General features: G+C 37.4%; 1 protein-coding gene across 1 annotated transcript in view; it reads right to left on the bottom strand.

The window, feature by feature from the left end:
* Positions 1-27,577, bottom strand: part of PHLPP1 (PH domain and leucine rich repeat protein phosphatase 1) — a 295,223-nt gene that overhangs the window by 122,399 nt on the left and 145,247 nt on the right. Inside the window, exon 3 of the mRNA XM_043975799.1 lies at positions 25,741-25,866. Within this exon, the coding sequence (XP_043831734.1) occupies positions 25,741-25,866 (126 nt within the window). The remainder of the gene's footprint in view (positions 1-25,740; positions 25,867-27,577) is intronic.

The following is a 27,577-nucleotide window of genomic DNA, read 5'->3' as shown; positions in this document are numbered from 1 at the left end:
GGAGGTATTATCATCATTCCCATGTTACAAAAGAAATTAAAACTTTGAGAGGTCAAGAAACTTGCCATGATACAGGTAAAAAGTGTCTGAAGCAGGATTTATATTCAGGACTCCCTGTCTTCAAGTCCAGCACTCTACCCATAATGCCATTTAGCTGCTTATATACCAAAACATTCACAACAGCACTCCTTGCAGTCAACAAACAGCAAACAAATGAAAAGAAAGAAAAAAAAAATGCACACTGACTAGGCAATGGTTGAACTAATTATGGTATATGAATGCAATAAAGTAATACTACAGTATAAGAAGCAATGAATGAAGAAATCTGAGACACATAGGAAGACCCATATGAATAGATGAAAAGCAAACAAATCAGAATCAAGAGAAAGATATGCACAACTACAATAATGTAAATAACAACAATAAAAGGCTGTCCTGGAGAACTGATGAAGAAACATACCTCCCTCCTCTCAACAGAGAAACAGGGGATGGTAGATGCGGAATGTAGCACATATTATCAGACATTCAGTGATAGTTGGCTTTGTTTAAATATTGTTCATCATTGTATGGAAGGGTTCAGTGGGAGTAGTGCTTATGAGGTAGTAACTATAACATAAAAAATAAAGGCAACAATAAAAGTTTAAAGTCATTTTGTATGACCAAATAGATTTCAGTTTCCCAAACAAATCATATGATGTTGTAAATACTGGAAAGGTATTTAGTTCACTTGCCAAAGAAAAGAAGGATGTCTCACGTTTTGAAAGTGTGCTGGAGTGAACAGGATAAGAGGCAATTCACACATAGGCAACCCTCCCTGCAAAAAAATCAATTTAATAAGGCAAAAAAAAAAAAATCATGAAAACATTTCAGAGAAAGTAAGAGAGGAAAACCAGCTACAAAATGTTCTCCATCTTTTGTCACATAAGAGAAAAGGTCTCTGGAACACAAATTGTGCCATACAGAATGAACCAAAGTAACCATTTTAAACGTACTAATGTAAATTATCGAAGAGGTGATACTTTTCAACCAGATAGATGCAAGTAAAAAAGTGATTAACACTGAATCACAGAATGTCCCTTAGTAAAATAAATAAATAAATAAAATGAAATTAGTTTTAAAAATAAAATAAAATTGGGGGCAGCTAGGTGGTGCAGTACATAGAGCACCAACCCTGGACTCAGGAAGACCCGAGTTCAAATCTGGCCTCAGACACTTGACACTAGCTGTGTGACCCTAGGCAAGTCACTTAACCCCAATTGCCTCATCCAAAAAAACCCAAAAAACAAATGATAAAAATTGGAAAATTGTCAATTACACTAAATAGAACCTGATTTCACTGCTTAACCAGCTTTTATTCATTTGATTTCAAAATAAAAAATGTCTAAAGAGCTTCCTTCCCCTTCCCTAATTTTATCTCTAATGTAAACTTATCTCAACAGGAATCTGGTTGAGGGTGGAAAAATTAAGTCTTTCTAAAAATAGTAAAGAGCAATCTCTTTCTGGAGGATATATAATTCAGGTGCTTATTTCCTTCTACGAAAAGCTTCACTCTACCACTGAAAAATAGAATAAGATATTGCCATATGAAAAAATGCCCTAAATCACTAGTGATTAGAAAGATGCAAATTAAAACAAGTCTGAGGTGCCACCTAACACCTATAAGATTGGCTAATATGACGAAAAAGGAAAATAATAAATGTTGGAGAAGCTGTGGAAAAATTGGAACACTAATGCATTGTTGGTGGAGCTGTGAACTGATCTAACCATTCTGGAGAGCAGTTTGGAACTATGCCCAAAGGGCTATAAAGCTTTGCATACCCTTTGACCCAGAAGTACAATTATTAGGTCTTTTTCCCCAAAAGATCATAAAAAAGGGAAAAGGACCCACATGTACAAAAATATTTATAGCTGCACTTTTTGTGGTAGCAAGGAATTGGAAATTGAGGGGTTGCCCATAAATTGGGGAATGGCTGAACAAGTTGTGGTATATATGAATGTAATGGAATTCTATTGTGCTGTAAGAAACGATGAGCAGGCAGATTTCAGAGAAACCTGGAAGGACTTGCGTGAACTGATGATGAATGAAATGAGCAGAACCAGGAGAACATTGTACAAAGTATCAACAACACCGTGTGTTGATCAACTGTGATAGACATGGTTCTTCTCAGCAAAACAATGGTCCAAGATAGTTCCAAAGGACTCATGATGGAAAATGCTCTCCAAATCCAGAAAAAAAAAAGAACTGTTGAATCTGGATGCAGATCGAACCATACTAATTCTATTGTTTTTGTTGTTGCTGTTTTTCTTTTTTGAGGTTTTTCCTTTTTGTTCTGATTCCTCTCTCATTACATAACTAATGCAGAAATGTTTAAGGTGATTGTACATATATAACCTATATCAGATTACTTGCTGTCTTGGGGAGGGGGGAAGGAAGGAGAAAAATTTGAAACTAGAAATCTTATTTTTAAAAATGTTGAAAATTTTGGGGGCAGCTAGGTGACGCAGTGGATAAAGCACTGGCCCTGGATTCAGGAGGACCTGAGTTCAAATCTGGCCTCGGACACTTGACATTTACTAGCTGTGTGACCCTGAGCAAGTCACTTAACCCCAATTGCCTCACCAAAAAAAAAAATATATATATATATATATATATAGAAAATTTTTTAAAAAGAAAGAGAGAATAAGATAAAATTTTGGAATTGTTACAACCCCAAGAACAATACCTTATCATGACTTGGCATCAAACTATTAAAGTAACACATATCTTGGAATTTCTTGGATCATGTCTTTACCAAAGTAAAGGAAGCCCAAAAGCTGAACAAATTATGCTACAAATTTGTAGATTTTTATTACCAAATCGTCAAGAAAATTTAAAAGTTCTATGGCTAAGGCTTCGTTTACAAAATAGAGGATTTAAGGTCCATGTATGCCCCACATGACCTCCAGTGACTGAGGTCACAACTGCCACAAAAATAAAGCTATAACCACCAAAGTCCTTGACACTGACAAATGGCTCAACATCAGAAACCAACAGAGTTTTATCAATGGAAATGACATTAAAGAAGACAAATTATCATCTGCTTTGCCACTACACCCTAAGCATCACTGGGCTTTTCCATGTGACTTACACTGAAGCTTCCTCCTGTATTGTCTCCACGGCTGACAATGTTATTTCCTTAAGAGCAGGCACTGTCTCCCTATTCTATTTTTATTGCAATGTTTAGCACAGTGCTTTGCACATAATGAGTACATAATTCTTTCTCATTTATACATCCCCTTCCACTTACAAAATCACCAATATGATATCCCCTATCAGTGGGACATTTTAAAAGGATGTATAGTTTTCCTTAGTGGTATTTATCTTTGATTTTGCTTCTCATTTTACAAGAGCAGTAAGTGTGGGGTTAACTACATGAACATGGGATTAGCACAGGTAGTTTAATTCATATTTCAAAGACAGGATAATGCATTTGGCATTCTAAAAGAACCATGAGAACAGTGTTAGATCTTGCAATATTTGTAAGAAATATTGACAAAGGTCCAAATATAACAGCACTACAAATATGCAAAGAAAGGAAAGAGATCATTTAGAATGGAGTCCACTTTTCTTTTTTCTTTTTTCTTTTTTGCAGGGCAGTGAGGCTTAAGTGACTTGCCTAGGGACACACAGCTAGTAAGTGTCAAGTATCTGAGGCCGAATTTGAACGCAGGAGTCCACTTTCCTTCTCTTCCACCAAAACATATAAAGTTCAATCAGATTGAACAATTCACATTACACATTATGAACTGGCCCATTGACAGATCTGAGCTCTTGTTAAAACAGTAGTGTTCTAATTCAAGGCATTTGTGGCTTTGAAAATTAGTGTTAGCCTTGCTTAACGAGAAAAACACAGAAAAGTAGGCTAATTTAAGAGGTCAGAAAACTAGAGAAGATTCTCCATTTATGAAACTAGAAAAATAGACATTTTTCTAATAGGAAATTCATATTAACTCATCTGCTTCCATCCATCAATCAATGGGCATTTATTAAGTGCCTACTAAGTGCTGGACAATGTGCTAGGCACCAGGTATAGATACAAAGACAAACGGTCCCTTCCCTGATAAGGAATATATTCTAACAGAGTGAGATAACATACACCTATCAATATTTTTTAGATCAACAATGATACAGATATAGACACAAAACAGATATAAGGCAAACTAAGGGGTGAGGATTACTGGCAGCTAAGGACCACCAACACTGGTCTCATGGAGAAGATGGCACTTGGGCAGGGGGGCAGTTAGGTGGCACCATGGATAAAGCACCAGCCCTGGATTCAAGAGGACCTGAGTTCAAATCTGCCCTCAGACACTTGACACTTACTAGCTGTGTGGCCCTGGGCAAGTCACTTAACCCTCATTGCCCTGCCAAAAAAAAAAAAAAAAAAGAAAGAAAAAGAAAAAAGAAGCAATACAGCTAAGTGTGAATTTAAAAACAAGCACCCCCAAACTCTTTTATTAGTCAGGCTTTAGTGAATTGTCTGTCCTACAACTCAGCTTGATACTGTTGTTATGTGAATAGATGGCTAGTCTGCTCCAGTCTGCTGAGCTCTATTTTTGAGTCAGTATGGTTGTCTTACCCCATCCTATCCTGCCATGCTTTAAAACTGTCAACATATATTTTACATCTATCTCTGCAGTAAGACTGCAGTTTGAATCACTTGTGTTATTCATGATGGGCCATTTACTAAAAACCGTTCTTCACCAGGCAGGAAAGGCTCAGATCAAGATTCCTTTTTTTTTTATTCTCCCCACCCTAAATGCCACTGTATTTATTCCTTATTGTGTGCATGACTTCTTCAATAATTCAAAAGATCAGATTTCCCCAGAATCAGTACTCCCACTACTAACATATGGCCCAAGCATCCCATGCTTTGAAAGCTGCTGTGGCCCCCAATTTCATCAGCTGCTCATCTGACAGTGAGTCTCTCGATGCTTAGCAGAGAGAAATCTCAGATGACAGTATGGGCCAAGCCCTACTCAGAACCTTTCCCAGCCTGGTAGGGCCTTGCCAGGGCTTGTGCTTCACTGGCATTAACCCTAATCCCTGACTCCCCCCAATCCCAACACACACAATGCAAAGGAAAAGGGAATTTTCTTAATCAGTTCTGCCACCTTGGAGAAAAGTTTGTTTTAAAAAAGGAAAAAAAATCCGAGACTGAAAACTAAGTAGAAGGTCACAAAATAGCTAATAAGAAGCAATGGCAACTGGCCCTCAATGCCCTTGGGTACTTTTAACTGCCTGTTACAGTTACTTACATGCTTCCTCTCTCCCCAATCTCATTTTTGAAAAGGAAATGTGTGAATTTTTCTCAACTCCATTTTGCTAAAATAAGTTAAAAACATCAAAAGCCACTCAAGTAGGTTTCCCTATAAGGAAGCACAAATGGCTAGGGCTTGTGGAAAGATGAACTGTTTTAAAGAGACATTAAAAGTGATTAGCTTTTCTAACTGTCGTTGGAAAGACTTGAGGAAGTATGGCCCTGTCTACAGTTTTCACCAGTTAAATGGTACAGAATGGTGGAAATAGAAGATTATTCAAATAAATCCTACATGTAAATTTTAAAATAATCATTCTTTACTTTTTATCTGGGGCCTACAAAGCACTGTAAAACAAACCCATTTAAATAATAATATTGAATTCCCCCATGTTTTGTTTCTTAAAATGCTAAAGTCATAAGAAATATCCTAAATTTGACGCCTGTTAATTTTTATGATGATTCATCTATCAGTTACTAATCATTTTATTGAGAAGAGATTTATGCAGCCTTTAGTCAAATTCTAACTACATTATTCACAGTGACTCAATCTAACAAGAATTATTTAAGGGGCAATGCCAGGCTCCTTTTAATAGGGAAACCAATATTCATTAAGTAACCTCCCAAAGGTTATACAATTAACAGACAGTGAATATGAACCCAGGTTCCTTTAAATCTAGTCATCTTTCTGCTTAGGAAAGTAGAAATCTCCAAATTTACAAATGACCATAGATTCTTTTGAGTATCAAAATGCCAGGTCACTAGATATAAAATCCATAAATAATTTTATAAGGCTAAAAATGTGGAATTTATTTGATATATATGTGACTATATGGCCAATGTATTCAGAAAAAAAAAATCCCAATTCTATATATAGGATGGTAGACTTGTCATTTATAGCTTAGATCCAAGAAAGAGAACTAGAAGTCAGTGGTATTTGAAGAGAGCTGTGGGAAAGAGGAAGGAAAAAAGCAGGTTTACTATTAAAACCGTTAAGGAAAAGAGACTGAGGGCTAGAATGGCCCTTGGGGGTCATCTAGTCCACATGTAGCTTTTTTTTTTAAAACTTTTAACTAATAAGTGACACAGCTGGGATTTGAACCCAGTTCTTCTTACTCCACATCTAGTACTCTTTGGAATATGTTATCCTGCTTCCCAGTACTCACAGTAACCTCTGTTACTCTCAAAAACTTGTATAAATTAGGAGTGGGCAGAACATGCAAAATCCTCTCTTCATTCAATATTTGAAAAGAAAAAAGAATGCAGATTCACAAATGTCGAACTTCTTGTCCAAACCTTATTGCTTCCCTCCAAAAAAACCCCACCAAAACCTAAGTATCCTTGGACTAACAATAACTAGTATAGACATTTTTCTCACTTTTACCTGAAAATCCAGATAATCATTTTGTACCTAACTGGGCTGGGCGGTGAGGGGTGGGGTGTAGCTTTAATGAAGCTCCCAAATGTAAAGTGTCAAATTGGAAGGCATTGTTTTCATTTATGAGTTATAAGCAACTGAGTCTCACAGGAGACCACACTAAGCTAACACAATTCACTTACAAATCATTCTAACAATTCCCACTCTCCTTCCCTACCTCCCTTGCCCTCCCACTCCTCCTTTCCCTATCCCTATTTCTTCTCTTTCCTACCTCCCTTTCTCCTTCCCCCACCCCCTTTCTCTCACACACACATATTGTTCCTCTGTAACAAAAAGAAGTAAAGCTGAGCTCGGGTGGAGACCAAATCCGGACCCTGAGTTCCTTCTCCATTTCCTTACTGGCACAACATAAGTAAACAAATCCTTTGGTATGTGAATCCCAGAACATGCACTCAATGATCCATCAAAAAAGCTTTCTCAGAAAGGTGAGATTTCCTTGAAAAAGGAGAGAGAAAATTTTTCTATGGTTAAACAGAGCTAAGAAGAGTATAATAAAGGAGCAAATTACAAAACAACCTTCTATTTTTCTATTTATTACATCATATAGCATAACTACTTACTGAACTACTGAGAGCCAGCTGTTTCCTTTTAAGCTACCAAATACACAGACATCTAACTAAATCCCAAGTCTGGCATACATGGTCAGTCAGGCTTAATTGAAAATATGTAAAGATGATTAAATCTAGTGGTACAAATCTTACAAATAGCAACAGGGATGATCAATCCCTATCAATTCTATGTTTCTATTTATTTCTATGACTTCTGGTCATAAGAGGCACTTGGAAAGGAGGGTTCAGATAGCTTTTACTACTCACAAGGCTCAAGGAAACCAAGGCCTACAGAATAAAATGTTTAGAGCTTGCCCTTCAGAACTGGTAGAGATATTTAACTAGGAAATTAAATTTCAGCACTATATATTAACAAAAAAGGGAAAACAGTTTTAACATGAACACTTTTAATACCACAAAATATTCGATACAGAACCCATATGATCTATTCATTATTAGGGGCAGAATTTTATAATACCGGAAATTTTTATTATTTTGGATTTTGCTCAAATAATTTAGTTAATACAAACTGATACTGTATGCAAAATTATGAAATTTCAAAGAATCAGGATACAATAAAATACTTTAAAATATAATGAATCTGATTCAATCTTTGATGATTCAGAAGGCACTTCAGGATTCTGTTTTGTTTCTAGATAATCCATCAAGATAAACATTATAAACATACAGTAGAAGTGCATAAGAGCTACTGCAAGAAGAATTATCTCTGATGGAATGCTAGTTAATACAGATTTTGCAGCACAGATGATTTGTATGGATTTGGCTGGCAATTGTGCATTACTAGCAATTTCAATAAATCACAAGTGAAAATTCATTGGATTCTAAGTAAGTATTCAAGTCTATTCAATGTGCAGAGGTTATTCTAGTCACCAGTGACAACTGAGTAACAAGCATCTAAAAGTAAGAAAATAATGATTCAAACAAACCTCGTTTTACAGGTTGAAAACTTTAGTTGAGAAAATTCTGCCAGCTTAAAATTTTTAGTTTTTTGATAAGGTAATAAGAAAAAAGTTCTCCAGTATAGATCTTATTTGTTCAGATGCTATCTCCTCCAGTAGACTGTGGGCTTCTTGAGAACAAGGACAATTTCTTGTCTTTTGCTAAGCTATGTTTGCATATTTCCTCATTAATCAGTAAAATGTCAGCATATCAGTTGGAGGGGGGGAGAAGGTGGTGGGGGTCCTTAGGTATTCCTCTTTAAAGAATTATACCCTCACACTCAGTCCAATTAGACTTAAAATGGTCCTTTATTGGGCACTAGAGAAAGTGACCCAGAGGGAAGTCAAAGGCTATGGCTTAGAAACATTTTCCTGAAGAACAGAAGCTTTTATAGAGGACAATGGATGTTCCTTTTGGGGCTGGAGTGGGGAAAGATTCCTGAAAGTCTGGGGGATTTTCTTTTTTTTTTTTTGGAATGATAGCCCTGACCCCTGGAGTTACCTCAGTCTCCTAGCTCAGGTGGTAGCCATGCCTAACTGACTTTTCTGTACTAGAATTTTACCTCCCCTTACTTCTTAGGTGTGTCCCTCCCAATATCTAGTTGACCAGTTATGTCCTAAGCCCCACGTCATAAGCACAGGGAAATCTCCTTTCCCAATAATAGTTACCCTCAATCTCCTAAGATTAAATAAATATTAAAGTTATGGAATAGTCAATGCATTAACAACGAAATCAATAAACAAAGATAATTCTTTACCATATTTTACTGGCAATGATAATAGTTGCATAAGACTCTCATAACAACCAAATAGAAGGCTCCCCTTCATTTCTAAGAACAGTTGTCCCACATCATTAAACGCGTTCAGAATAACAAATCCAATCTCTTCATGAGAATTATTTTCATCATCATCTTTGTAATATGAAAGTTAAAACAGTTCCATCAAGAAAAAAGTCCTCTCCTATTCCTCTTCCTGTCCTTTCCAACTAAGAGCAAAACAGCCTCTTCGTTTTCCATCAAGCCAACTGGGTGAACCAGCATGCTCCACAGATTCACTCCCGATAAAATTCTGTCTAGTGTTTCTATACAAAATAAGTTTAAAAGGTTCTAACAAAGAACCCTTAATACCTAAGGACCCCCACCACCTTCTTCTCTCCTCATTTTCCTTCTCTCTGTCCTACTTCAGATCAAAGTGAAACTCATACAAACTTTTACCCTGACTGAACTGGGAGAAGCTCCTCATAGAAGGAAAATTGAAATTTCACCTTCTTGTTTCTAAAGAGATAGAAACGGTTTCCTATAGCCTTTGTAGAAGCTTTTCCAACAAGTGTTGCAATTGTTCATTTCAAGCAGCCTAAAGCCATATTTTACCTCTATCCTCTACAGAACTTTTGGGATTTGTTTCTCAACTATGACTTTAAGATAGGGAGTCAGTTTTGTAGGTGGTTGTAGGAAAGAAAGCAGGGGAAATTACCAGAAGTTTTAATATAAGGGCACTAAAAATGGCCACTAAATCCAAAGGCCTATTTTTTGCCCACAGAAATTATGAAGAATCCATCCATGACCATCCTATTGAAGCTTTAATAAGAGGCAGTAAAGTAATAGAGATTGAATCTGTGATTTCATTATAATAGGGAACTATGATTTCATAGTGACAGAAATCCTTCTATCAACCGAGATTAGGAGACAGCTAGGTGGCACAGTGGATAAAGCACCGGCCCTAGATTCAGGAGGACCTGAGTTCAAATCCAGCCTCAGACACTTAACTCTTACTAGCTGTGTGACCCTGGTCAAGTCACTTAACCCTCAGTGCCAGGAAAAAAAAAAAACACCTACACACAAAAAAAAGAAAAAAAAACCCCATAGATTAGGTACCTTCCCCACAACATAGAGACCTAAGAGACTTGCTCAGAAGACAAACTTGAACTCAGGTTTCCCTGTCACTGAGACCAGCCCCGTCTTTACACTAAGCCATGCTGCTACTCAAATGACAATTTATAATAGTAACAGCAACAACAGGAATCTGAGTTATGTGGATAAAATAGTCTTTAGATCATTTGCTTCCTTGCCTTTTGAGGAATTTTATCTCATTTTTCTTTCAATTACAAACAGCACTGTAAAAAAACAAACAATTCTGAAAGACTTAAAAACTCAGTTCAATGCAATGACCAACCATGACTGGGTAAGAAGGATAATGATGATGAATGCTATCCACCTCCTGGCAGAGAGGTAATCTACTTAACATGAAGAATGAGATATATTTTTGGACATGGGAGAATGTAGGAATTTGTTTTGCTTAACTATGAATATTCGTTATAAGGATTTAACTTTTCTTTTTCCCCCAGTGGGAGGAGACGAAGGACAGAAGGGAGGAAAAGTGAATGTCTGCTAACTGAAAAAAAGAAATGTTTAAAAAGAAAAATAATAGAGAATAAAAACATAACCAGGGGGCAGCTAGGTGGCACAGTGGATAAAGCACCGCCCCCGGATTCAGGAGTACCTGAGTTCAAATCTGGCCCCAGACACTTATTAGCTGTGTGACCCTGGGCAAGTCATGTAACTCCCATTGCCCTGCAAAAAAATTAAAAACAAACAAACAAAAAACCACAACCAGTCTAAAGAAGCTAGTAGAAAATACAAATCTGATCTAAACTCTAAGATAGTGGTGGGTTTTTTCCCAATCATTTCATCTAGAAAAGTGTCAGTGGTCTTACAACTTATAAGAACTTAGCAGGAAATGGCTCCTACCTATTAATAAAAATCAGTATAATATAAACTAGCTGCAGAACCTGCATGTACTACTACTAGAGGCCAAAATTTCCCATTTATCAAAGTTGTAGAGACACAGAAAACAAGATACAGAAACTGAGAGTGGAATTTCCCCTTTCTCTTAGTTCTGGTCCCTGAAATCATCATCACTATGACTGACATTAACATTTCCCTTCAAGATAGGAAGTCCCTGATGAAGGCGAACACATAGAAAGGCCAAAGTTGTGCTTACTTCTTCAAATAAGTCTTAGTGCCTCTGAAAAAGAATCTTGTGGTTGAAAAGGGGACACAAAAGAGTAGGGCAGTTTTGTTACCATTATGTTAAAACTTAATATGTTTTAGTGACAAAACACACTACATAAGGGAAGTTCTTAGTTTCATATGTGATCCTCTTTTTCGACTCTTCTTTGTATATTGAAATTCATGTATTCTAAGAATCCCCCTCCCCCAAGAACATTGTCAAAGTGATATAGCCCAAGATTCCTCAAACCATGCAATTGTGAATTCTGTTAGAAGGTCCATCTCACAAGGAGAGGCTGCTTGATGGAAAAGGCCAAGTAGCTCCAGGGGATCTCTCTCCTTCTGACTCCTCATACCACTTTCCCTTTTCTTTGTAGCCCCAGAGCTTAGCATAGTGCCTGGCAGACAGTAAGTGCTTAACAAATGCTAGTTCACTTACTGTCTTCTTATATGTATACAGGGTATTCCTAGTCTTCATGCAATTTTAAGCTATTAGAGATAGTCCTCTTTGCATCCCTCATTGAACACCTTGTACATACTAAGCACTCAAACATTTGCTGAATTGAATTATTCCCTAATCACTGGCAGAGAAACTAATTACAAACAGATCTCACCATGATGTGGAAGCATGTTTTAACTTGGAATGCCAGAAACAGCTCCATCTCCTGGTTATGAGGCCTAGCAGGAATGATTCCTTTAGCTCTTGTAGGCAGCCTTGGCAAAGGAAAGACTCCATCAGGACAAGGCTGGGGAGGCAGCTTTAGGATGGTTATGGTTAGGAGTTTGGGCTATGTAGGAGACAAGGGGGGAGGAATGCACAGGATCTTCCTCCCGATTCCCACTGTTGCACAAGGTTGCAGGGAAGAGGAAAAAAAGGGTAGAAGCTCCACGTTACTGACACCCGCCCTTTTCTCTTCTGTTCCCCTTCTTTGTCACCTTCCATGACCAGTCCTATGAAAAGGGTACATGTAAGCCAGGCCCTGGCAGTAGATGCAGAATTCCTTCTCCAAAACATTTCTCATTAGGACGATTCTGTTTTACTCAGGTCTGTTTGGCTCTATTTGAATATGAGAATTTTTTTAAGTCCTTATCCCGGCAGTTAAGGCCTTTTACACTCAGATTCCAACCCTCCTGGTCTTTCCAGACCAAGAACACCCTCCCTCTCTCCCACCAACCCAAGCCCTTGAAATTTCTTTTCTACTACATTCCTTTATGCACTCTACGTTCCTATAACACTGGCTATTTCCCCACCTCATCCTGCCCTCTCCTATTTGATTAACATCTGTGTGTTGTTAGCTGTTCTTCAGTCATGGCTGACTCTTCACGACCCTATCTGGGGTTTCCTTGGCAGAGACACTGGAGTGGTCGGCCGTTTCCTTCCCCACTCATTTCTCAGATGAGGAACTGAGGTAAAAAGGGTGAAGTGACTGGCCCAGGGTCCCACAAAAGTCAGTGTCTGTGGCCAGATATGAAGTCAGGAAGAAGAATCTCCCTAACTCTAGGCCCAACCTCTACCTACAGCACCACCAAGCTGCCTAGATCATGTCTGTGTAGCTGGCTTACTGACTTGTTCATAAAGCCTGCTTACACCCCTTCGTCCCAACAAGTTGTGATTTCCCAATTCAACTCAACAAACATTTTTAAGGGCCTCCTATAGTATGTTCCAGGCACTGTTAACTTCTAGAGATATGAAGGGGTGGGGGGGGGGAGATGAAATAGTCCCTGCTCTTGAGGTAATTTCCCAAATCATTCCTTTTCTGAACTCTCCAACTTGTCAAATTCTAACTTCTATCAGTTATTTTCTTATGTTTTTATATACTCAACTATAACCTTTTCAAGAGCAGAGACAAGTTATTTGTCCCATCTACTCCTAACATGAATAAGGGTTTAATAAATACTGGCCGAATGGCATGTATCAGGACCAAAACTTGTATGGTCATCCTATTGCTTTTATACATACCTGGAATTTGTAAACAAGCAAATGAAATTGGAATTGAAGTGAAAACTATTTCAGGAACATATTCACTAAGATTTTAGCAATACTATTAACTGCAACAAAAATAGTTGAATTCGGTTTGGTTAAGTGACTTGGTAACCCAGCTGGGAAGTATTTGAGGCTTGATTTGAACTCAAGTCTCCTGATTTCAAGCCCAGCACTCTGTCCACTGTGCCACTTAGCTGCGTGCGAGTGTGCGCACGCGAGTGTGCGCACACGCGCGCGCGCGCACACACACACACACACACACACACACATACACACCCATTATTTAAAATGACTATTAATCATCTTTTCAATTTTTTTTTGCCTCTTAATTGCTTAGTAGTTTAGTCATCCTAAGCAACTCAATGCTTGGTAGTTTTTTGTCATCCTGAATTATCCTCCCACCCCCCCCAAACTATTACTTGTAAGACCAGCAAATCACTCTGAGGCCTCAGTTCTTCATCTATCGAATGAGAGGGTTGGGCCAGATGACCCCCCAAGGTTCTGCTTCTGGCTCTTTATCTATGATCTTATAATCTAGCTTACTTCATACTTAACAAGTAAATATTCAACTAAAATGAAAAGGTAAATGCTTACATCTGGCCACATGTTTAAATAGAACTTGGCAGGCAAAGAAATGATTTTAACATCCTCCAACCAACTTCAGTATTTTCTAGTCTTTATAGCACTCTTCAAATAAATACTACACTCTGACAATATAGACTGACTACATTTCTTTCCCAGGATATGTGAGCTGTTTTCTGAAGTTGCTGAAAATAAACTGCTTAAAATTTTGAATATAATCACTCAATGTGCATACACAAAATTTTCCAAACTATTCTCATTTCTACAGTACTGAAATGACACTAGGATTTCTCCTTTGGCTAAGGATATTTATTCTATGGCAGCAGAGTAATCCCTATCTGACTCACACTGAGTTCTCTTCCACATTCTGCCTGGTCCACTTCCTTGAGCTAGCAGCACCTGTGAAATGGCTATAATAAAAAAATGAAGTTTAAGTGTCAACAGAAAGCTTTGGATCCCTTAGCTGAATGTGGCCCAGAATATTTTATAAAATGAAGTCTCATCATTATGACTTGTTATATGTAAAATCTATGTCATAATCAACTAACCCTTAAAAAACATGACAATCCAGGAGGACAAAAACCATCAGGCAATGACTTGCTTGGGATGACTAAATTACTAAGCAGCTAAGAGGCAAAAGAAAATTTCCAAAGATGATTAAAGCATTTTTAAAAGATTCTTTCAAGAAGTCACTAAAGACACATGTCTAACGGCTGAAAGACTTAAGTCTACTACAATGTACCTAATTAGGTATAAAGTCAAACTAGCATAACCCCTTATATGAAATCATTAGATTTCAATGATTAGATTGTAAACTCCTTAAGAGCAAGACCTGTCTTTGTTTTTATTTGTCTTTATAGCTTCAGCACTTAGCATAGTGTCTGTAACACAGCACACATATGCTTAATATGTTTATTGATTGACTGATCGATATGAAATCAATGCTGCCTATACAGTCTGTTCAAGAGCAAAAGTTCAACTTCAAATTATTCTATAACCCTTGCCATTAAAAAGCATCCAGCACAGATTCACTTGAATGTTAATTCAACATGAAATGCCTTCATCCTTTCTGCACCATATAAATCTAGGACAAATCCATCACAACAAATATCACTGCAACAAAAAATTCACTAGAGTGAAAGCATTTCCAAGTCAGTGGCTAAGAATAATACTTGGAAACACTGCAATGAAAGGAAAGAGATGTTAACTGGCCTGTATAAGAAATGAACCAATGAACCTGGGCTCCTTTGCAACATGCTCTACCAATTCAACTAGCAGAACGGGTTCTAAGTTCCTAGAAGGAGCTGCACTGTACCCTTTTTACATTCCACTCAGAAGGATAAGGTGCCATCATAAAGAAACTGAATTCATTTCAGCAAGAATTTCTTAAGAGTCTACTGTGTGCAAGGGACTGTTATCAGGTGCCCATTGGAATATATTACTCTAATTCCTTTGCAGCCATTCATGGCTTAAAGCCAGGAGACTGAATTGTGACAAGCATGCTAACTTTACTCGCCAAATTTCAATACTTAAGTTTTTTCATTTATATCTGTGGCAAAATTCATAGAACCAAAACTGGGATGCCCTTCTGTATGATTCACAGCCATTCTAGAACAGCTTCTGCTGTTCATGCCATATCAGGGACAGTCCCACACTTGTTTGTTTCTAGTTCCTCCCATTGTGACTGGCACAGAGTAAACACTTAATAAATGCTTTCTGGTTGATTGATAAAGAAATACTCTATTCTATGATCATAAACCTAGAGTTGGAAGGGACTTCAGAGACCACTGAATACAACCTTCTCATTTTATAGGCAAAGAAATGGAAGCCCAGAGGGACAAAGTTACAGCCCAAAGTCACACTGATAGTAATAAATAGAATCATACTATCTGAACCTATCTAGATAGGTTAAAAAAAAATACAGAAGTAAGGATCCTAAATCAATTGGTTAATCTTGTTTATCCGAATTGAGGACTTGTAAAAGGGGGGCTACATTTATATGAATTTTCCACAAAAATTGAAATACATTCCCCTTTCATACCATACCAGCAATCTTAATCCATCTTGAATTGTAGCTATATATTGTAGAATTGAAAGCTGCACAGTTTAAAATGAGACTATCCTGTGTCCCAATGGTGACTAGTATTTCTAAATTAAAGATTTTAGTAGAGTATGGGGGAGGTGGAATATGTAAATGAAAGACTTTGAAAAACAGGCTCTTTAGGGGCAGCTAGGTGGCGCAGTGGATAGAGCACCAGCCCTGGAGTCAGGAGTACCTGGGTTCAAATACAGTCTCAGACATGTAACACTTACTAGCTGTGTGACCCTGGGCAAGTCACTTAACCCCAACTGCCTCACGAAAGAAAGAAAGAAAGAAAGAAAGAAAGAAAGAAAGAAAGAAAGAAAGAAAGAAAGAAAGAAAGAAAGAAAGAAAGAAAGAAAGAAAGAAAGAAAGAAAGAAAGAAAGAAAGAAAGAAAGAAAGAAAGAAAGAAAGAAAGAAAGAAAGAAGGAAAGAAAGAAGGAAGGAAGGAAGGAAGGAAGGAAGGAAGGAAGGAAGGAAGGAAGGAAGGAAGGAAGGAAGGAAGGAAGGAAGGAAGGAAGGAAGGAAGGAAGGAAGGAAGGAAGGAAAATAGACTCTTTAAAGCTAAAACAACATATATAAAACGTATGCACTGGAAAAAGGAGGTCTTTGAGCTGCTAGACAACCATAAGGTCACAATTTCTATAGTTGCTCATCTTTGCTACCAAAATCTTTTCATTTGTGATTATTCTACTGTTCCCTACTATCTAGTAACTTTTAGTTTCCCTTTTTATCTACTTGCATCTGTCAAATCCATCTTTTAAAATGCTTGATACTTAAACACAGAACCATATTTTATTTAATTTTTTTGGCTAGAAGGGTCCTCAGTCTAGTCCAGCCCTCTGAGTTTCACAAAGTAAGGGACAAAGATTTATGAGGAAAGAAAATCATCTTTATCCCTATGATAAAATGGGCTATGAAACTATAAAAGGCTCTAAGGAATAATAATTGATGTGAATGTTATTGGAAAAGTTAACAGGTCAAACATGAAAAAAAGTAATTAAGCTACATTAATTGGGAGGTGGGGAAGTGGATACAATAACAGGGCATATTAAAATGATAACTTATTAGTCATCTATAGTATAGGGCCTAGATAACAAAGATCATACTTAATCAAAGAATAAGCAAAGGGAAAGAACTAATAATACACTAAGAGGTGTCACATCAAGGTTAGGATCTCTACAGTTAAAACTACTGTTGCCCCAAGGGCAAAGAAAAAAGTTCTGCTTCACCTGTAAACTGGCTACTTAGTGATGAATTATAATTGCATAATCAAAAGCAACAAAAAACATACAGGGATATTTGATCATCTAGTGTCACAGTGCTTATGACAAACATCTGCAAAATGCCCAAGGTGAAAATAACTTGTATAGTTTATGAACAATATCTGTTGCAGAGAAAGGAATAAGAAAAAGTCAACACAGGACTCCTGATTACATCAACATATATTTGAATGCTCAGTTGCTCCAATACAAAGTTGGGCAAAAAAAACATATTTAAAAATATTATTCAGGAACTACAAATCCCCATGCCTGAAATGCTATCCCACTACCATGGGAGTCATTCTCAAGCCAGCCATCTACAAAGAGTAAGACCACTCACTGGGTTCACAGCAAAACTAAAAGTTAATACACAAACAGAAGAAAAAATTAGAAAAAAATAATATGGCAAGCAATTAAAACTTATTTAAACAAGCTGATGACACCAAAAGAATTGGTGGAGAAACAGACCTAAATATCAATTATTATTTCCTATAGAACATTAACTATAATAAAGTGATCGATCAAAATAGCCAAAGAAGCCTGAACAGAAAGCATTTTTTCTTTGCCGAGTACAAAAATAGGGCAGCCAAGGGCCACACTGATTCAGAATATCTATAAATTCATTTTTTAAAATCTTACAGAGAAATGTTGCTTTCATTACCTTGCACCTATTCCTGTCTTTCTTAACTTCTCTTATGCATCATAGTTATCATTTCTTACAGCAGAGAAATACTCCGTTACATTAATATACCATAACTGGTTTAGGTATCTCCCAACTCAATGAGTATATACTTTGTTTCTAGTTATTTTGTTACCACAAAAAGTGATACTATGAATATATTTGGTGTCCATGGAGATTTTTAAATTTTAAATAAATCAAAGATCTCTTGGGTTATGTATCTGGTAACAGAACCTCTCTTGGTCAAAAAGTATGGACATTTTAATTGTTTTATTTGCATAATTCTAAATTGTATTCGTATACATATAATGCACATATCCGCATATAACATACCTTGTAAATACATGCATTTTACCTATAATATATATGTATATTATATTATAGATATACATATTGGTGTATACATACATGATGTCATACAACACACATATCATATTATGCATATGAGTGTGTACGTGTACATATGTGCATTTGCAAAGCAGATATGGAGGGAGCATATTGCCAGCTGAAGAAAATAGGAAAGGCTTCAATTAGAAAAGATGCATGATTTGCATCTTAAAGGAAGTAAGGGATTATATAAGGAGGAGGTATGGGGAGAGAACATTCTAGGCATGGAGGATATGGAAGGCCATGCATAAGAAATACAGAGAAGGTCAGTTTGGCCAGAGGAGGAGTAACATACAATAAAGCTGGAAAGTTATATAGGGAATAGGCTGTGAATGGCTTTAAAAGCCCAAAAGAGGATGTTCTATTTGATCTTAGAGGGAGTCACTGGCATTTACAGAGTAGAGGAGTGACACAGTTAGATCTGTATTTATGGAAAATCCCTTTTGCCACTACATGGCGGAGAGACCTGAGCAAGGGAGATCAATTAAGAGAATACTGCAAAAGTACAGGGAAGAAAGAGGTGAGGAGAGTTTGAGTGAAGGGAGGGGCTGCATGGAGAGAAAAGTTTTGTTGTAGAAAGAGAAAGGGTATGCATTTGGCAGCTGAATGGCTGTGTAACCTCTATCCAACTCATTACTATCTGATTGTAGAACCTAGTGTATAATACATACAAAATCAAGTTCTCAAAAGAAGATAAACTTTAGTAACATTCATGTTGGTCCCATAAAACAGATTTCAATGAAATGTTTCCCTTCTCATAGTACTGGTTGGTTTTACTTAAACACATCTTTTTTGCAAAGGTTCACACTGGGCCCGTGTCTCTGCTACTGGGGAGGCTATCTGGTGAATCATGATCTGAGCTACGGCAGAGCTAAAGTGTCTGCATTAAGTCTAGCACCAAGATGCAGAGCCTCCGGGAGTAGTGGAGAGCCACCGGGATGCCTAAGGAGGGGCTGAAATCCACATAGGTCAAAGCTTCTATGCTGAGTAACAGTGGGGTCAGGCCAGTCAGTGGCCACTGTACTTCCAGAATGGGCAAAAACAAACAAAAAATATAAGGCAAGGCCCACTTATGGGAGGCAACATGGTACACTGGACAGTACACTAGATCTGGAGCCAGAGGGCCTGGGTCCAAGACTCAGCTTTGCTACTTACTACCTGAGTGACCCTGGGAAAGCTATTTAACTTCTCAAGGCATTAATTTTTCATCTGTGTGTGTTGGGGCAGCTGGGTGGTGCAGTGGATAAAGCACTAGCCCTGGATTCAGGAGGACCTGAGTTCAAATCTGGCCTCACCCACTACTTGACACTTACTAGGTGTGTGACCCTGGGCAAGCCACTTAACCCTCATTGCTCTGCCAAAAAAAAAAAAGAAAAAAAAAAGTGAGTGTTGGGGGATGAGGAGGGGTTGGTGAATCCAGAGGTAACTTCCATTCCTGAATCAAATCTGATCTAATCTAATCCCTTCAGAGCTGTCCCCTATATAACGTTTTCATAGTACAGTTATTAACTGATGAGCTGTTCAGAAGATTCTGCTGTTACTTCTTTAGACTTTTCAGTTGTAGAGTCTTTTCTCTATATTTACACCAAAGTCACTTTGGTGTAAAAACAAAAGGCATCGGGGCAGCTAGATGGCGCAATGGATAGAGCACTGGCCTTGGAGTCAGGAGTACCTGAGTTCAAATCCGGCCTCAGACACTTAACACTTACTAGCTGTGTGACCCTCGGCAAGTCACTTAACCCCAACTGCCTCACTAAAAAAAAAGAAAAAAAAAGGCATCAATGTGACTTTTAAAAAGGGAGGTGTGTTCATACTTCACAGCACCACTCCCAGGGTATTTTTGTCAGCCTGGACTATATCAGTCCAGTGTTCAGTTGTGTTGTCTTCACTAGTCATGTACGGGCAGACATTAAAGAGTAAAATGGTACATTGAAACAGTTCATACATATTCCTATGGTATTAACTTCCCACCACACTAATTTGTCAATTATTTAATAATAACTGTTAACCACTACATAACACTTTAAGTTTGCAAAGCATTTTCCCTGTCATATCTTTTGATAACATTAATTTGTAGTTGTTATTATCATTACACAGGTGAGGAAACTGAGCTTGAGAAGCGACTCAGAGCTAGTAAGTAACTGAGGCATAATTCAAACTCAAGTCTTTCCAAGTCAACAATTCTGTTCCTATACATTTCTATAACTCTCAACATTTTTCAAAACACCTTCATAGGGGCAGCTAGGTGGTGCAGTGGATAGAGCACCGGCCCTGGATTCAGGAGTACCTGAGTTCAAATCCAGCCTCAGACACTTAACACTTACTAGCTGTGTGATCCTGGGCAAGTCACTTAATCCCAATTGCCTCACTAAAAAAAAAAAAAGAAAAAAACACCTTTGTATTCACTGTCACAATTGACCTTCCTGGCAATGTTTAAATTGGATAGGTAAGTATTTTTATAAGAGTTTGCAGATGACTTTCTGGTCCAAGGTCCAGCAAAGTAAAGTGACTCATTCACAGTTCCACATGGCAGAAATATAGAGAGCACAAGACAAAACCCATAGTTATATTTATTCCTTTTTAGATTAATTACCACATGAATATGTTAATTATATTTTTAAAACATGCAGTACACTGACATGTTAAGGATGAGTTCACAAATAATATTGCAAGGTCTGCCTCACCAGCATTCACATCTACCCCATGAAAGAGTGAAAATACTCAGAAGGTGCTTTATATAATATTTTGGCAGGTAATGCTCACTGCTATAAAGTAATTTCCAAAACAGTAAATAAACAAGAGCTTGTTGTAGTGGTTGGATCCTCATGCCCCAGTAGTCCTTTATAGTAATGAGTCAAATGCAATTAAAATATTTAGGGGGAAAACAATATTCTACTTGCAGCTAAAACTTAGGAGGATGAACAAACAAATTCCCTCTTAAATAGCCACACAAGTTTAATTTTTTATAAACATCACTTATTTGGGCTTGGTTCTTCTTTTTGTTACCCTGGCCTAAACCTGTTTGGTCCTGGAAAAATCAGAAATCCAATTTAGCATTCCACACTCCAGTTTGTTTCCTTCTGCATTGTATCAACAAAATGATTTGTTGTTCAGACATTCTGGTGCTGGGGCAATCCGTTTTGTGAATGCTTCTTTTCTTCTTGTTGAGAAAGGAAAAGGAAAGAAGAAACTGTTTCCCTGGTAACATGAACTTGGCTATATTTTACTATAACTTTAAAATACCTTTGCATATAAGGAAGTGCAGTTTATAGTGGGTAAGGAAGTTGGACATAGAAGGCTCCTTAAATTCAGAAATACACACCTCCCACCCACCCTCAGTTCCCCCAAATAACCTACATGGGCCCTAACTAAACTTTCCTTGCCTATAGTGTACCCAAACTGTTAACTTACTATGCAAATAACAAATCCTCAAGGCATTATCCTCAATATGGGAAGTCTCCCAAAGGAAAAGGGGCATTTTTCAATCTTGATCACTCTTCAAACAGGATGTTTCTCTAGTGTTTGTTCCCTCTTTCACTTTGGCATACACACACACACACACACACACACGAGCAAGTGAGCAAGCACACACATTAAGACAACCTCCTTGGTCTGTACCCTATGACTTGCTTCCTCCTTTATTAATCATAATGACTCCCAAAATGTTGAAGCATTTTGTAAACTGAGGGGAAGAAAAAGACAATTTAGCATAGAAACCATATTTGTTCACCTATTTCCCCTGCCCCTCAACTTTGAGGAAGAAATCTTCCACCCTTCTCTCCCAAGATGTCACCTAGGAAGGATGCTTTGATTACTAGTATGCAAAAGCCAAGTTTCTAAAGGCTTGGTTAGGAAAGCTGAAAATGCCTCTATCTCCCTGTTTGCTGAATGTGAAAATTAAAAAAGGACAATACTGGAAAAGTATACTGAAGATTTAGGTCAAGTCTTCAGATTTAAGAGGAGGGGAAGCTATGGGAAAAGGTAGGTTACAAATACTTTTTTTGTTAGATTAGCCTATCAAAAGTAATTCACTGACACTACCTCCCTATCCCTCTCTTCAATCAAATGTCAGCACACAGTAGTTTTCTGTTAGTATCTATGCATAAATCACTGAGATACTGTAACTTGAATGATTAGACACTTAATAAATATTTTCAAATAATAGTTTTTTAAAATCCAGAGAAAGGAATTTAATCCCAGAGTTACTTCTAAGTGGCCATCATTATATTTTCTTCCTTTGATTCCCCACTATCTCTCCTTTCTTCAAGTTTGACTTAAATGTATGGGAACCAAAACCTGGATTTCTCTATAGCTTGATAAATTGAATAAAAGTCTAATATTCAATGCATGTACCCAAATTAGGGCTACTGGAGAGCATGTCACCTCCTTCTTGTCTAAACAGGATGGGGCAGGTGGTCTGAGGCTGTGGCCCCAATTTCATCCTACCTGTCAAAATGTTGCAGTAAGCTGGCAACCAAAATTCTCATACCCTGTTTAAAAGGCTCTGCACATTGGTGCTCCTTGCCTCCTGTATTGTGGGATGATTTGTCTTTGAAGGAAGAAGCTGCCCCTTTCCATTACGTTGTTTACAGTACAAATGTAAGAGTCCTCCTGTTCCTGGTTTGGCACTGCCACTGACATCCACCTCTTAATCAATTTAAAAACTGACAGTATAGCAAAGAATGGCATCAGGGGATGACAATCAATTTAGGAATGGTTAAACAAGTTTTGGTATATGAATGTAATGGAATACCACTGTGCTGTAAGAAATGATGAGCAGGAAGATTTCAGAAAAAATTGGAAAGACTTACATGAACTGATGCTGAGTGAAGGGAGCAGAACCAGGAGAACATTGTACACAGTAACATCAACACTGTGACGACCAACTGTGATTGACTTAGCTCTTCTCAGCAATACAATGATCCAAAACAATTCCAAAAGACTCATAATGGAAAATATTCTCCACATGCAGAGAAAGAACTCATGGAGGAGTCTCAATGCAGATTGTAGCACACTATTTTCACTTTTTTTGTTTCTTCTTTCTTGTGGTTTCTCCCTTTTGTTCTAATTCTTCTCTCACAACATGACTAATATGGAAATAAGTATAATATGATTGTACTATATAACCTATATCAGATTGTTTGCTGTCTTCAGGATGGGGGGAGGGAGAAGAGGGAGAGAGAAAAATTTGGAGCTCAAAATCTTCAAAAAATGAATGTTGAAAACTGTCTTTACATGTAATTGAAAGTCAGCAGCAGAGATAGAATTCATTTGTAGTACTTTTCCAAAAAAAAAAAAAAAACCAAAAGCTTGACCAGATAACTTGGGGTGATATCAAATTCCTAAGTATATACCACACAGACCCCTTTTATGCTTGAGTCTATGTCTGCCAATCATGCACATTACTCCTAAGTGGGACCACACTGTATAGTAAACAACTAAACTCGGTATTTTTCATTCTCTTAAAAATATTACTGTTTCAGCCACATATATGATATTCTCTCTCTCTCCTAGGAATGAACAGCACATTTTCAAGTAATTCCTTAGCTTTGGTAGACTATCAACTGAATACTCAATATTGATTATTCATCATATTTGAGTGTCTAAATATATTAAAATATCTCTGTATGTAATGTGGTGCTCTTTAACCAGAAAATGTTTTATGTAGCATAAAATGCCAGAGTAGTAATACCTTTTTTTATTACACTTGAATACCAGTGAAATTTAGGAGTATCAGACTGCTAATACATTTTTTTTTACATTTCCCACTACAAGATGAATCAGTAGAACAGCTAGACAGACGGATCTATTTCATCTAATATATCATCAACTGTATATGTAACTCTGAAAGTTGTGTTTGGTTGTTTTTTTCCATATGTTTCAGTGAGTTATTGTCTTATAGGCTTTAAAAAACCCACTACCACCAAAACTTCCTGTGCAGAGGAGAAAGATTTACTAAGCCCTAGCAGGCTATGGTGCACTCAGCATTAGAGCAGCTAGGCTAGACTGCTCACCTTGGAGTCAGGAAGACTCCACATCTTGTCTCAAGACACTGACGAGCTATGTGACCCTGGCAAATCACTGGACTTCTCTCAACCTCAGTTTCCTCATCTACAAGATGAGGATAATAATAGCATTTACTTCATACACCTAGTGTGAGGATTAAAAGAGAACATCATTTTGCACACCTTAAAGTGCTAGGTAAATGCTAGCTACTGTTCCCTCCAAGAAAAAGACAAAAGGATTCTAAGTGATAAGCAGTATGAAGACATGCATTTAGTCCATGTTTACAGTTTCACAGATGGATCCATAGTAGGAAACTCCCAGTGTGGAAGCTCCTGCAACTGATGCAGATCAGCAATTCATCTGCAACTTAAGGACCACAGAGTCATCTGGCAGCATTGAATGAAATCACAAAACTCAGTGAACACAAAACAAAACAAAACAATCTGCATGGGAAGGAGGTGCAGCCTCCTAAGAAAAAATGCAACTTTGGATGGTGTTTCCAAACAACTTATTTATAATCATTATTGCCTGCCCACTGCCCAATTTGTTATTTTTCCATCTATCTAAATAACCATATCATTCAGACTATCAGAATCACAATGTGACCAGAAAATTAAAAGGGATTATAAATTATAGACATCCCAAAGGTGCTATTGGAATGGTTACTCTCTGACCCCCCCCAATGAGTTTTTATCATTGTATTTATAAGTATTAGGCATGAACATCAAGAGATTTATTTCAACAGTTCAATCAGAGTTTTATCAATTTTTTTTAAAACAGCCTTTCACACAAAATATTTGAAGCATCTGGATTCAGTTTAGGGTTATGGTGGAATTAAAAATAATATACAATAAATAAATATATATGTTTATGAAATATAATGCTTATATATCTATGTGTGAGCACATGCGTGAGTATGTGTATGTAAAATGTGAATTCAAAAGGATATGATTTTATCCTGATTATGAATGGCTGTTTCATCTGATCAGTGGTATGAAAAGGAGAGGGGGAATGGAAAGGTAAATTATTGTAAAGTAGAGAATTAAGGTGAGAAGGAAGAAAAAGAAACTATCAGGCTCCATTTAGAATCATTCCAATAGTTTATAGGAAGTCTGCCAGAATTAGAGATTTTAGGGAGGGGTTTTTGATCTAGATATTGTGGCTCAGTTTTAACCAGGGACAATCACTTGAGTCTTCTCAATCTCATTATCCTTACTTATCTATAACATGAGGAAAGCAATGCCAACCCATCCATTAGGCACTTGGAAGAGTAAGCTCTTATCACAAACCTGGCAAGCATGAGATACAAACAACAAACCTAGGCTACAGCCAACATTTAGCTTAGAAAAAACTTCAGAATTGCTAACCACTGTAAGTATTTAAACAAATCCATGTATGTTGCTCTAATTTGGACGGGGAAGGTGATTCAAGGGTGGGGTTATAGCTAGCCACTCTGAAGACTGAACAGAAGGGGGGGGGGGCCGCGGGAGGAAGAGAACGATTGCTTACCTTGGATACTTGTCGAAGCCACCTTAAATACTCTGTAAAAGTATCAAAACAAATGTAATAGGTCTGGCTTTGAGGTCCAGAGGAACTGAAGGCTAAACAATGCTGGTGCTTCTTTACTTCTTCAACCTAGGAGAAAAAAGGAAGACTAGGAATAAAGGTATGACCCACAAATGGTACCTATACTCAACAAAGAATCCAGCAAGTCAAGAGACATAAAGGTTGGCCCCTAGCACTTTGGATGGATCCCTTCTGTGGAGGATTTTGGAAGAATATGGACAAGTCTCACAGTATAAGAAGGCATAGGTGGAATGAAGGAATCAGAGATCCATCTTTAAAAAAATAATTTACAAATGTTTGTTATGTTGAATCAAAGTTCCTTAAGAGATTTCCATTTCTCCTATTCTTGTAAACTACTCAGGTTTGCAAAAAGATTTGCATTGAGAGGACAGGTTATTTTCCATGGAGTTCCCCTATCTCTGGTGAAATATTCTTCCTTTTTCTGCATGGAACACTGCTTTCCCATGTCCTCTTCCTCCACACACTAGGTATTGGGGTTCTCACTTCCTCTTAGAGAGATTTTTTAAATGTTACACTGAGTAATACTATTTCTTATTGTATACATACCAAGAAGCCTCCAAGCATTTTAATTAAATTTAAGAGATGGTAGTAATAAGCTTAAGGTCCTCCTAAATTTCTACAAAAGGCTGGGAGGTGGTAGAGTGGATAAAGCACCGTGCTTAGAGTCAGGAAGACCTGAATTCAAAATCTGGCCTCAGATACTTATGAGCTGTTCTGGGCAAGTCACTTAAACTTATTTACCTCAATTTCCTCATGTATAAAATGAGCTGGAGAAGGAAATGGCAAACTACTCCAGTATCTTTGCAAAGAAAACCCCAAATGGGGTCATGAAGAATTGGACACGACTAAAAAACGATGGAACAAAAACAAAATTTTTACAAAATTCTGAACTTAAAAGAACTATGTCATCTATAATACAAAAATATATTAAAGAGTTAGGGTTTCCATTTGAGCACTTGTTAGGAAAAGTGAAAAACTTAAAAAGCAATACCACTATTGCTCTTTTTTCCCAAAGAGATCATAAAACAGGGAAAAGGGCCCACATGTTCAAAAATATTTATAGCTGCTCTTTTTGTGGTGGCAAGGAATTGGACATTGAGGGGTTGCCCATCAGTTTGGGAATGGCTGAACAAGTTGTGGTATATGAATGTAATGGAATTCTATTGTGCTGCGAGAAATGATGAGCAGGAGAAGTTCAGAGAAGCCTGGAAGGACTTGCATGAACTGATGATGAATGAGATGAGCAGAACCAGAAGAACATTATACACAGTATCATCAACATTATGTGCTGATCAACTGTGAAAGACTGGATTCTTCTCACCAATACAATGGTACAAGAAAGTTCCCGGGGGCCCCAAAATGGAAAAGGCTCTCCAAATCCAGAAAAAAAAAAAAAAGAACTATGGAATATGGCTGCTGATTGAACCGTAATATTTCTTTTGTTTTTGGTGCTGTTGTTTTTCTATTAAGGTTTTTCCTTAATGCTCTGATTCTTCTCTTATAGCATGACTGATGCAGAAATATGTTTAATGTTGTTATGTATGTGTATATACATATCTATGTATATATATATAGATAGATATGTATAGTTGTGTGTATATATGTATGTATGTATGTATGTATGTGTTTGTGTGTGTGTATATGTATATATATAAAACGTATATCAGATTGCCTGCTGTCTGGGGGAGGGAGGGAGAAAAAATTTGAAATTGGAAATCTTATGTAAACAAATGCTGAAAGCTATCTCTCTACATGTAAC

Source organism: Dromiciops gliroides, chromosome 1, assembly GCF_019393635.1.
Source record: "Dromiciops gliroides isolate mDroGli1 chromosome 1, mDroGli1.pri, whole genome shotgun sequence".
Classification (NCBI taxonomy): domain Eukaryota; kingdom Metazoa; phylum Chordata; class Mammalia; order Microbiotheria; family Microbiotheriidae; genus Dromiciops; species Dromiciops gliroides.
The sequence above is the reverse complement of the archived record's forward strand: the minus strand, read 5'-3'. Positions and strand labels throughout refer to the sequence as shown.